At 37.1% G+C, this 13,388-nt stretch overlaps 1 protein-coding gene across 4 annotated transcripts in view; it reads left to right on the forward strand.

Annotated features, from left to right (window-relative positions):
* Positions 1-13,388, forward strand: part of Vwc2l (von Willebrand factor C domain containing 2 like) — a 188,517-nt gene that overhangs the window by 2,768 nt on the left and 172,361 nt on the right. For 3 of the 4 annotated variants that reach the window (XR_015628856.1, NM_001413944.1, NM_001413945.1), the window contains 1 exon segment: positions 155-624. Coding sequence is in view for 2 of the 4 variants with exons in the window: in NM_001413944.1 (NP_001400873.1) it covers positions 235-624 (390 nt within the window). In the remaining 2 variants the exon portion in view is untranslated. 4 annotated transcript variants of the gene reach the window in all.

Consider the following 13,388-nt stretch of genomic DNA (forward strand, 5'->3'; position numbering starts at 1 on the left):
TTACAATAAAGTATAGACAGTTGGATGAACTTAGTTTATTTGAAGTCTCAGTGTCTCCCAAATTAAATCTATACAAATGATTTAAGAGCATGGGCTTAACTGCATCTTTATTCTCTTTTATATGTCAAATTATCTTTTAAATATTTGTTTTCAGCCCACCCCTCTTGCATTCCCATGGAAGGAGCTGAGTGTGTTTAATATTAGGAGAACATCCAGAAGTCTGTGAGGAGGGGGATGGCTCTTCATATTCATGAAGCTTGCATACTTCTATTGGTCATCCCTGGATTGGTCACCCCTGCTGCCATCAGTCACGAAGACTATCCTGCTGATGAAGGTGACCAGGCTTCCAGTAATGACAATCTGATCTTTGATGACTATCGAGGGAAAGGGTGTGTGGATGACAGCGGCTTTGTTTACAAGTTGGGAGAACGGTTTTTCCCAGGGCATTCCAACTGTCCGTGTGTCTGTGCCCTAGATGGACCTGTCTGTGACCAGCCGGAATGCCCTAAAATTCATCCGAAATGTACAAAAGTGGAACACAATGGATGCTGTCCTGAATGTAAAGAAGTGAAAAACTTTTGTGAATATCATGGGAAAAATTACAAAATCTTGGAGGAATTTAAGGTATGAGTTACCCTCCATATCTATTGAATTCTAATTTTTACTATAACATGCTTAGCAGATTATATTAAAAGAAAACCTAGAAAACATAAAATTCTACAACTCTGTAGAGTCAGTGTTTGACAGGAAGTCCTGTTAATTCATTGGTCAATACTCCACAGTAATGTTTTTTTTTTCAGAAGTATTTAATATCTTCTCATTTTTAATGCTGAAAACCGTTCTTTCTGTGTTTTTACAAAATATGTTTTTAGAGAGTGCTGGTTTGGAGGATGCATCTATTAAATTAATTTTCATATTGTTAGTTTTCTGGCTTATGAGTCTGTATTTTGAGCCATCTACCAATGGTCTTGACATATTTGTTTGCTGTGTAGACATGTGTATGCTACAGAAAAGCACTCAGAGCTGTGATCTCTATATCAAGAAAGTGCACTGGGCCTACTTGTTATAGAGCAGGGTTCAGCTCTGCTCGCCGGATGTTTTATTCACAGGACTTCAAGGAGAACTGAATTTTTGTCATGGCCTTCAAAAAGAGAAAAGTCAACCTTTCAATTACATGACACTTAGTTTTCCTTTCATCCTTCATGTCTCATTTTAAAACAACATGGAGTTTGCTTTTATTTCTTCTGGAGTTCTCTTTTATCTGATGGCCTATTTTAATTAGAATGTCCTACAAGCCATATGAGTCCTAAGAGCACGAATTAATCTACCAAGAATATCTTAGTTAATTGTAGTGACAGTTTGTGTCTTGAAGTATCTTTCATGCTGAAAGCTTAATATGAAAGGGTCTTATTATATCAAAGTTCTGTGACATAGGGTTTATAGCATTACAGGTTTAAAAAAAAAGTTACAGCTGGTCCTAAGTGTGCTTGTTTAAATTTGAAAAAGAATGTTCAGGTTTTCAACCTGAACTAACTACTCTTTCTACATACTAAGCTGGTGGTAGAAGTGAGCATGTGGCAGGAAGGCTTGAAGTGTCATCGTTAGGGAGTGTGGTGTGCGGCTGTTTGATTATATTCATTCCATTCTGGGCCATGAGTTCAAGCTTGTTCTGGTTTAACATGGGAATGCCCAGCCTTTTGTACTACGTTCTATTGCCTATAAGGAAAAGGGGCTTAAATGACTAAATCAACTTTGTTAGATATAAGTTTTATTCTAGAGATTTTTCTTTTGTATATTGTAAAATTGTGTTGTGTAGTTATTAAGTAAAAGTCAAACTACCCTGACACCAAATGGCAATTAAGAGCATGCTATCATATAGTGACTAATGACAATAAGGTCTCTAAAATATTGTGTATACTTTGGCATAAGCTCTATTCACTTCTGGGTAGTGAGAGTAACTAAAATATTCAACACATTATAGTTTGTAGAGCCATGAACAAAATCTGTGCCCATCCCTATCTAATGTGCACATATATATTGAGTAGAAATTTTCTGGAAAGAACATTTAACTCAAACCAAGATCACATGAGATAGTTTTTGACAGATAAAATTTGGCAATCAGCATTTAATATATAAAACAATAGGTGGTCTGATTTATGAATTTTTTAACTTACCCTTAAAATGCTATAGTTTTCCCCCTCTATATACTAGATTTACTTAAACAAAAATATAACTTTGAGACCTAGGGAGATTCTTCAGTGGTTAGCAGCAGTAGCTGCTCTTCCAGAGGACCTGGGTTTGTTTCCCAGCACCTACATGGCAGGTCACCATCTGTATCTCCAATCTCAGAGTATCCAATGGATACCCTCTTCTGGCCTCTTCAGGTACCAAGCATATATGCGGTACACTGACATACATGCAGGTCAGCACGCATGTACTTAGTAATAAATACAAACGTTAAAAGGTATCAGTGTTACCATCTCAGACAACACAATACATATGAACAAGACATTAATTATTCTTGTGCTTCTAGTTATAGCCCCAAACATAGCATAATTCTTCATGTAACATCCCTGAATAGCAAAGCACTTGTACCTATTTCTGCCAAAGGATTATTAAGAATATATATTTTAACTCTGCTTTATTTTGTGATAAACACATGGCCACAGAAATTTGTAGATATTATCTAAGACAAATTTGTTAGAAGGTAGAACTAAGACCAAGGAAGTTTGTTACCTCCCCCCCAAAGTCATCCATTTGTTTAACCTTTTCTTTATACTGCTTTCTTGCAATTAAATCTATTCAATGTCCCAAAAGACTTTTATGTCAAGGTCAGAAACAGCTGGATTTGAAGCCCAAATTCTTCAGTGAGATGTAAGTTCTGACCCACAATAGTAAGACTATAAAGTAGCCATTGTAATAAGTAGTTCCCTTGTAAAGAGATGCTTAAAAAATATTTAATGAAATCACTAGGCCTAGGACAATGGGAATGTTTGAGTTGAATAAAGAGTTCTTCTCCATTACAAATACATAGGTATTTATTATCAAATACATAGGTATTTACTCCAGGTTCTAAATTTTTCTGAGTCTTTCCTTATATTTTATAATTAAAATTCAACTTTAAATCATTTCTCAGATGGAGGAATTAAATACTTTCCATTAATGTTGTAGGTCTCCATATGAACTGAACATCTAAGCAAACACTAGCCAAATCCTGTCATCCTTACTTGTTCCCAACTTCCTCACCTGGAACAAGTAACCAATATTTAAAGATGCATAAAACGTACTTATAATGCTGTTGGTACGTCATTGAGGATGTTATAATGTGAAATATCCTTTACAATAACATATTCATCCAAAGAGCATTTGCCGTACCATTTGCTATTCATGATACTATGGAATCACCTGTTTTGAGCAATAAGGATCCTAGAAGTTAATGTGCTAACAGAAAGGGCATGATTAATGTCCAACTCAAATGAAAAGAAAAGCAGTAAAAAAAATTGAGCTTAGAGACGAAGTGTGCTGGCATAGACACTTGCAATCTAAGCATTTTCGAATAGAAGGCAGGAGGATCATGGATTCACAAGGCCAGCCTCAGCCACACAGCAAGACCCTAACCTACAAAATAGAAATGGCATTTCATTTATGAATATAGTGACAGTATCTGTTCAAGATTCATGGTGTGAAATGCTTATCAACATATCACAAGGCTTGCCAAAACAAACAAACAAACAAACACAACAAACAACAAACAAACAAAACAAAACAAATATTTCTTCAAGTTGGTCAATGTTGGAGCTGTCTTTAGAATGATCAAAGTTGATATGGGGAGATCAAAATTCCAAAAGAGAAACTTCTGGAGCAAAGGCAGAGACTGGGAAGGGCAAGGCCTGAAGAGGATGTGAGGGTGTGAATAACAAGAGGCCAGATCCGAGGCTGGGGTATGGGCTAACATTAAGCAAAAGCTACTAGAGCAATGTGCTTTTATTCCCTCAAAGAACATCAGGAAAAGAGATACAACTGGAAATTTTCAAAATTACAAGCATTCCTGGAAAAAAATCGATTTCCCTTCCTAACATAGCTCTTATGTATGAAAACTTCAAAAAATATTTTAGAATTTTAAAAGCAAACATCAAGATTACTCGCATGGACAAAGCTAAAGGTAAAGGGTAACTTTCAGGATAATATCTTACTTCCCGTGGATAATCTAGAGCAGTGTTTTTCAGTCTTAACTCTGTGACTCTTTGATATAGTGCCTCACTTTGCAGTGACTCCCGACCATCAAATTACTTTTAGTTATCTCAGAACTGTAAATTTACCACTGAGATGAATCATAATGTAAACAACTGACATATAGGATATCTGATATGTGACTCCGGTGGGTAGGATCATTCTACTCCCAAAGGGATCGCAACTGACAGGTTGAGAGCCACTGGCCCAGAGTTGGCTCATTAGCTTCTCTGAATCCCTCTCTGTCAGAAATCCATCCCTGTGTGTTCACACATGCTGTCATTGTTCACTTGTCTACGGCCCATCTTGATGCCCTACTAAACAACTCCCAGGTAAGAGAACCAAAGTATTAGTCCATAACTGATCGTAACTAAGATCATACAACCGAAATCAGGAATGGCGGGAGCCTTGCCCAAACAGCTCCGCACATCGCTCATTGACTGCCTCTATCACGTTACAATAATACATGTAAGATGGGGCCACCTTCCTCAACTAGAACACACAGGTTTCCTCCACCACAACGAACACCTTGGTTTTCTTTTTTACTTCCTGTATTTCTTACCCTAAGATTCAGGAACTTAGCACAAGCATTCACTATTCTCTTTTGTTTTGTTGTTGTTAGTGGTGGTTGTGGTGGCGGTGGCAGTAGGTAAATGGGATAATAAGATCATGACAGAACATACATGAGATTCAGGAGACTGCCTTGGTTCTGTGTCAGCTGCCACAGATTAGAAAGGGTGGTCCCCAAGCAACCAAAAATGGTACATCCTGTTCCCAAGTGAAACATCCATTTCAACTTGCTTCTGCCCCTAATGTCTCTACACTGCTTCCTGAAGCTGGTCCTGGATGTGTTTAGGTTTTAGTTGTGAGGTTTCATCCTGAATAACCACCAAATACTTCATTGCACTCTTTTCTGATCAGCAAACTTGCAGATTGATCCACATGTGCCATGATGGAAAGAGCAATACACTGTGTAGAGGCCATGACGACCCTTTCCAGTTACTGATGCAGGTGTTGGCGATAGCTGCCTTTCTCTACTCTTCTGGAAAACTACAAACGCCCCAGTATTCTGACAGTGTTGTGTTAAGATGAAGGTCACTACATAGTAGGTTCACTCATCTTCTGTTGTGTTTACCCAACCAACATGAAACCAGACCAACATTTTAATAAATAAAGCTTCTAATTAATAAATTATAACAGCATATATAATGGCTTATGAAGAAAACCATCGATTAGAAATGTAAAGGCCTGCCTCAGCTCTGTGCTTCTGAGTAGCTCAAAGGAGGAATAGTTTCTTATTTTGCACAGTATTTTTTATAACTCTCACTCTGCAAGATTTAGCCTTTGTGGATATTTCTTTATCCTTTAAATTTTGTACTAATTTAGTTTCAGGTCATACACCGAAGGTTAGGCTACATGAGCTGAATGAGGTGTCAGCCTTAGCATAGCCTGCTTTACTTTGAAGTGGTTCTCTGTAGTCAATATCCAATGCCCCAAATTCAGGATCCAATTTGTCCCAGGTCCTTCCTTCCCTGTTGGGAGTAACTTTTGTGCTAGTCCTATTAGTGGACAAAGACAACTGATAAGACCTACTTTTTTATTTGAAGGATTTAGTATAAACATTTTCTCTGGTACATAATTTTGTGTATGTGTTGTTAACCTTCAACAACAACATTAAAACATGTTTTCATGCTGTGGTAACCTGCCTTGTTTATGCCCTGAATTTTGCACTTAGTTTTCAGATCCTGAAGAATTAACCAGAGGAACAAAAATTACTCAACACTCAGAATGCTTTGCCAAATCATCGTATCCATTAAAAGAAAAAGTGGATGCCGGTTGGATTTAGAATTACCCTACCTTGTTACTGGGTGTATTCACAAGGAGATACAAATCCTAATTCTATCATTAACTGCTACCCCTATCATTAATGCCTAACATTAAAATATTCTGTCTACTAAAATATTTAAATGGGAAGTATTTTTCATTACTTTATTTTCTGATTATTTTTCAGTATGGGAAAAATGGGAGGTAACACATTTCAGGAGCTGAGGACAAGGTTTGTTAAAGAAGGGGGCAAAGAAAAGCTGGAGGAAAATTTCAGCTGAGGACTGTAACTGACAACAACCTGAAAATCCCCAATACACCACACCCCACACATCCACTATCATATCAGCTCCTACGAAAGGCAAAGGAACCAAAGAACGCTTTATCACAGATAAACGTAGTCAAAAGCTTTCTTTGCTGCAGTATACCTTGAATTGATTTGAATAACAGAAATGGGTTGATTCTGAGCCTACAGGAGGGTCTTGAGTTTTTGCTTTTTTGTTTTTGTTTTTGTTAATGTTATCCCTTAGAAAGTCTACACAGTCTCAACAAATGGGTAGTGGAGTCTCCAAGAGACATAAAGGTCTTGTCCAAAGACGATCCTGGAGAAAATCATAGTTTTATGTAACAAAGATGACTAAGGTCTTTGTGAAGAGGATTAGAATAACTGTTAACTCTAAAAAATACCTTTTCTGATTTTCAGGATATACTGGGCCTTCAAACACCAATATGATCTTGAAGTGAGTTAAGGAATGCCTTTTTTCCCCTCTTTTTACTGCCAGGTTATAGAATGAGTCACTGCTACTCTTTACACGGCACAGCTTCAGAAGGTGTTGAGCAGAATCCCCAGACTGTGAGTGGAGGTCCCCACCAATGCCTTATGTCTTTGTAATTAGTGACTACTACTTAATTGTTCATAGTCTCTGGCCAATTTTCGAGATTAGAAGACAGTTTTGTGAAAACAGTCTTATGAATTCATTATGTCACTTTTTAATCATGAAAATATACTTGACATTTTTAATTTCACAAAATATGCTAAGCCCAAGAAAGAGATAAGACTTAAACATAAATAAGTAAATAAATAAATAAATAAATAAATAAATAAATAAATAAGGTTTTTGAAATTTTCCCAAACAAGAGAAGAGATTTCTATGAATAAATGATTTCCAAGTGGGTAAAAATATCCCCTTTGCAGTCAAAGTCCATCTCCTGGTTTCCAGTTTTAGACAATAGTTCTCTGGCATGTGGGTAGGTAGCATGTAAGTGGATTGCATGACAGTTCCTCATGCTCACCCAGTAAAATTTACTGCTGGTCTTCCTCTTGGAAGATGTGACTATTAATGGTTGTATCTGTGTCATAAGTATGGCATCAGAGATTTGCGAGTAGGTACTTGTGCCCTGTGCACACAGAGAGGCTGGTGTTTGATTTGTAGCCACATCTAAGATTTGCACAGTATGTTACTGTTAGGAGCTTACTGAGGTCAACCTTGGGAAGTCTGCAGTCATTACTGCCCACTTCTCATTAATGCAACAGTGCTTCAAAAAATAAGGGAGAATGTCTACCTGGTAACTGCTCTTCTAAATTCAAACTCCAGTTGTATGTATTAAAATTTGCCTATTTTTAATTGTGAATATGCTCACTGAAACAAGAGAAAATACTAACAAATATCCTCTCCTTTTCCATAAATCTTATCTCCTCTCAAGTCTAAATATTTTGTACAAGTTTTGCAGATTAATATGCATAGACTGTATAGGCTTCATTGAAATAGCTACATACACACATTAATGTATATGTGTCTATATGTGTGTGCATGGATGCATGCACGTGTATGTGTTCCTTCCTTGTTTGAAGTAAATATTTTATTTCTACTCCTTAAAGTTCTGGCCACATTTTCAAAGTTGTTCACTCTGTTTTCTTACTCCCTGATTTATCTATCAGGCAGTAAAGTGTGTTTCATGAGAGACAGCACAAGAAAAACCTATCAGTGTGGTTTTTTATTTTTGCTTGTCTAGCTCACAAGTAAAGGCTCAAAACAGACCAGTAAGAGCTGATGGAGATGCTTTGGGCTTGCTGCCTCAAACAATGGCTCATATTAATTGAGGACCTGCTTATTGTAGCGTCTGCTCTTTGGACTTTATCATTGCTCCTGATTAGCATCAGTAATTTCATTCTGACACACCTCTATTGTTGCCATCCTTGTCTCTAGTCTGCCATAAAGCATATCACAATAAAGTTATCTTCATAAGGGTTTAATGACATCATGAAAAGAGTGAAGAAAATACTAAAGGGCCTAAGAAAGCCATTCACATTCTTAAAAAAGATTTCAGATGACCTTATTCCGTGCTGGTAAAAAGTTGTCTAAAAGGGATAACAGTGCATTAAATGAAACTCATTATTTCCCATATCATTCTATCAGGCCATGAACTCTTGATTTGTTCTGTCTATAGAACCAACATGAAAATGTCACTACAAACATCCCCTCATAATAAACAATATCAATAATTTGAAGGGTATATTATTACATATCAACTTATTATGCAATTAGGACAGTTTAAAAAGTGTCTTTTTACAGGCATGTTGATCCATGCCTACAATCACAGCATTTGGGAGCTGAAAGCAGGAGGAGCAGTAGTTAAAGATCACCCTCAGTGACCTAGGAAGTTTGAGCCAGCCTGGGATGCTGACACCCTGTCTGAAAAAAGGGGCAGGGGGTAGGAGTGGCTACTTAGCTAGTAACCTGCTTAATGGTTAAAATGCCTTGAGCATACCTCTGAGGCCTGGACTGCAGACCACAGAAGCCATGTGAACACCAGCTGAGTCTGGTTTTACCTTCTAACCAAAATCCCGGCCTGTGGGAGGTGGAGGCAGTGGTCCTGGGAAGAGTCTCGGTAGCCAGATTAGCCCTATAAATGACTTCTGGGTTCAACAGTCTGAAGTACTCTGAAGAAATAAGATGATACATGATCAAGGAAGACTACTCCTGGCAACTTCAGGCTCCATATACATACATGCTTCAGGCGTCCACATACGTAAATACATATGTCATATCTAACACACACATAGACACATGCAAAAAAGCACCTGTCTTATTAAATAGTATTTGGGCTTGAGTTTTAAAATAATTTCTTTAGCAGAATTCTTACCGTATTTTTTGAATGTGTGTGTGTGTGTGTGTGTGTGTGTGTGTTCTTACAGACCCTACAACTCTAATTTCATTTAAAAAGTTTTTAGTTTGTTAAACACCTTTGTTATAAAAGTGATAATACAAAGACTAACCAAAACTTCATGGAAATAAGCTGAAGCTCATTATCTGCTAAAGTAGCATTAATACGTCACTCTCCTATGGTCTTTTGCCATATTTTGCTACCTTTACCTTTAATAAGAAAGTTCAAGCCAATTTGCATGTTCTTTTCCAGTAAATATGTTGTGCACAAAGATTTATTTCAGCCAATTGTCTATAGAAATGTGATATCAGGGTTTGTCACCATGGCAACCCAGAGTTTCAAGTATACAAGAACAATAAAATATTGGCACATCTAAAATCCATCTTTGATTGGGATTGAATACAATTTGTGGAACAAGCCTAAGTTTAGAGGGTCTCCGTAAAAATGAAAACATCTGTGATTAGACCAAATTATGTTTGTTACATATATTTTAAAATGGTTATTATTAAAATTATTATTATATAAAATAAAAATATTTTAATATTTAAGTAAGTTATTACCAAAAATATTTAAATACATTTTAATATATTTATACATATTAGACTTTACTTATAATTATTTTAACTGAGACAACTTTATGTCAGGAAGTAACAAATTAAAATAGGCACTCTTGAAAGACATTTTGACAATTTTTAGAACCACAATCAATGTGAGGAGGGGAATTATTTTTTTCAGTCAGTAAATCTCTGTCTCTCACTAAATTGTAGGAATGGTTTGTGAAAAATGGATACAGGGCACACAAAAGCTTGTAGCTCCATTGTATTAGAGACAGGGTTGTCGCTAAACTGGCCAGTAGTCCTGTGGTGCCTCAGTCCAGCCAGTCCCTCAGGAAGGGATGCTGCGAGCCTCTGCGTCTCTTGACTTCTTCTACTTTCATCTTGATTTTTAAATTGTTTAGATCTCAGCAGTGATACTAAAACTTCCCAGAGAGTTCTGTTTTCCAGGCTTTGAATTTCCCTGTACTAATGTAGACTTTCACTTGTTCCATCTCAAGTGTAACTCTTAGTAAAAGTTTCCTATGTTTTTCATGTCACCTGAGGTTGGAGAAATGATGCATCTTGAAAGTCCTTCAGAAATGCACAGCACACAGTAGAATACCAAGACCATCAGACTATGTTTAAAAGGCCCAAGCACTATAGTAGATCTCTCAACTGCTAAGAACCCAAAAGTTAGGTAAAAATGGACTTTAAAACCAGCTCCACCACTGAGTGGCCAGGTGACTTAGACACGTTGTTCTTTTTTTTCCCCCTCAATGTTCAAATGTCCCAAATAAAGATCCTAGGAGATGGTACTTGGTACAAAATATGTGATTCATAAAAGCCCAATGAGATTTTACTACCAATGCTATTAATTCTTAATTTAATCCAAAAATATTACTTTTACATGACAGTGCAACACATCTTTCCCTTAGACATCTATTAACATCTTTTTCCCTTTATTTATTTATTTAAATAAAATTCACTTTATATTCTAATTGCAGCCGCTCCCCCCCCCCACTCTGAGTTCTCCCTCTTCACACAGCCTCTCCCCTCCTTCTCCTCTGAGAAGGCAAAGGTCTTCCCCTGGGTGCCAACCCACCCTACCACTGCAAGTCACTGCAGAAATGAGCACATCCTTTCCCACAAGCCAACCTCATTAGGGGAACAGGAAGCCACATGTAGGCAATAGAGTCAGAGATAGCCCCCACTCCAATTGTTGGGGTACTTGTATGAAGACCAAGCTGCACATATGTGTGTGGAGTCTAGGTCCAGGCCATATATGCTCTTTGGTTGGTTGTTCAGTCTCTGGGAACCTTCAAGGGTCTAGGTTAGTTGACTCTGTTGGTCTTCTTGTAGAGTCCCTATTCTCTCCAGGTCCCTCAATTGTTCCCTCGACTCTTCTACAAGACTCCCTAAGCTCAAACTAATGTTTGACTGTGGGTCTCTGCATCTGATTTGGTCAGCTGCTGGGTGGAGCCTCTCAGAGGACAGTTGCACTGGGCTCCTGTCTGCAAATATAACAGAATATCATTAGTAGTGTCAGGGATTGCTTCTTGCCTACGGGATGAGTCATTGGTTGGCCATTCCCTCAGTCTCTGTTTCATCTTTGTGCATGCACTTCTTGTAGGCAGGACAAATTTTGGGTTAAAGGTTTTGTGAGTGAGTTGATGTCCTTATCCCTCCACTGGTAGTCCTGCCAGGATACAAAGGTAGCCACTTCAGGCTGCATATTCTCCATTGCTAAATATCTTAAAGTTCATACAACTGCAAATGCAATTTTAGAGATAACCTATTAATGATTTAAGCCCAATTCTGTTGTTTGACAGAAAGGACCAATTAATGAAGCAAAAACCAATCTATCTTAGCTAATCTTTTCTTTCTGTCACAAAAGTTTTATCCATGTTATTCCTTACATTAACTTGTGAATCTGTATTACATAAAATAGTTCAGTTAAGAAATGACTTTGCAAGATAAGGATAATAGCAATAGTGATGCCAGGTCTGTATGAGCAATAATAGAAGACCCAAGTTGGTGCGATATAGACCATGACCAAACACAATCCACAATACTTTAGTAATAAATATTTTTTGAAACAGCCATGCTAATTCATTTACATGCGATCTGTGGTGCCTTTTGAGGTGTCTCAAAACACTATCACCCTCTAAAGAGAAAGCTTTTGTTGATGACCTACAGTTACTTCACCTTTTCTATTCCCATCAAATAGTTCTGTTACCGTACTGTCACAGTCTTCAATCCTAGGACTGAGAAAGATGGATCCTGTTTCACCAGAGAGTGGGCTGAAGCTTCACTCTTTAAACATGAAAATTTAAACTGGCAGACTTGCCTGTTTAGTGTACGTGTATAACAGCACCTACATTAAGCCACATTCCTTTCTATAGTTCATTCCAAAAAGTATAGTTAGACTCTTTTCATTGGTGTTCAATTAAAATCACATTTATTCGCAAATAATGTGAAGAAACAAAATCTATAAAAGGTCCATCTTTTTACTCCCTTGTATTCCCCTTTGATTGTAGTACAATTTTAATGTTATAGTTCAATATAATACTATATATACTATTGTGTTAATAAGTGAAGGCATGTAAATAGTCTATGTATCAGTCCGTTATAACATTCTAAAAATTAGTTGTCATAAAAAAATAGGTTGTCATAGTCAACACTCTGATTCTATTAGGACGGAACAATGTATCAAAATAAAGAAGGCAACAGGTTTCCTTCATAAACAGTATAAATGCCTTTGTACTATTGCTATAGCAGTTTGATTAAAGAAAGGAGGTACTACATTTCAAAGCTAAAGGAAAGCAGCCTGAGTGAAGATGTCAAAGTATTGAATGAAAAGTGAAAAATTAATGAAAAAGTGAGAAAGCACAACCAGAAAGAAATGAATCAAGAGAATGGTCAGAGAACCAAGCTACAGAGTATAAAGCAGGGAGGGAACATGGTACCAGTCCATGAGGATCAGGAGTGGCAGCCGGGTCAGACTCAGGGCAGATGAGTGGCAAACTCGGGTCATGTGGAGGCAAAATGAACAAAATCAGGTCTGTGCCTTGACAGCCACACAAGCAACACTGGTCAGATTTATGTGTCATGCGAGTGCGCTCACCCGCTGAATTATTTATACATTTATGCTCATTTTCAAAACTGCACTCAAGGCAATCTGTGCTTTTCTTCTTGTTGTCTTACAAAATAGAGATTTTCAAGACTGACAAATCAAGGAGCCAATTCTGAGTCATTCTAACACTGTTTCTACTACACCTTATCAGCCTAGCGAGTTCCCTGTAAGAACTTCTGAAAGGAATAGAGCTGAGAGCATTTGATTTTCACATAAATATATATATATATACATGCATGCATACATTTGTGAATATATAGAAAGATAGATAGGTAAATACATATATAGATTAGATATAGATAATTTAAATAGATTTAGATATAGATGATATGGATAGATATAGAGATAGATTAGATAGAAATAGATGATATAGATATAGATTATATATATACATATATAAGAGAGAGGGGGGAGGGAGAGAGAGGGGGGGGGAGGTATGTTTCCTTTATTGTTGTCTACTCAATTCTAAGACATCAGTTGAATCTTTAGTCCCACATCTT

The sequence above is a fragment of the Rattus norvegicus genome, chromosome 9 (genome assembly GCF_021556685.1).
Source record: "Rattus norvegicus strain SHRSP/BbbUtx chromosome 9, alternate assembly SHRSP_T2T, whole genome shotgun sequence".
NCBI lineage: Eukaryota > Metazoa > Chordata > Mammalia > Rodentia > Muridae > Rattus > Rattus norvegicus.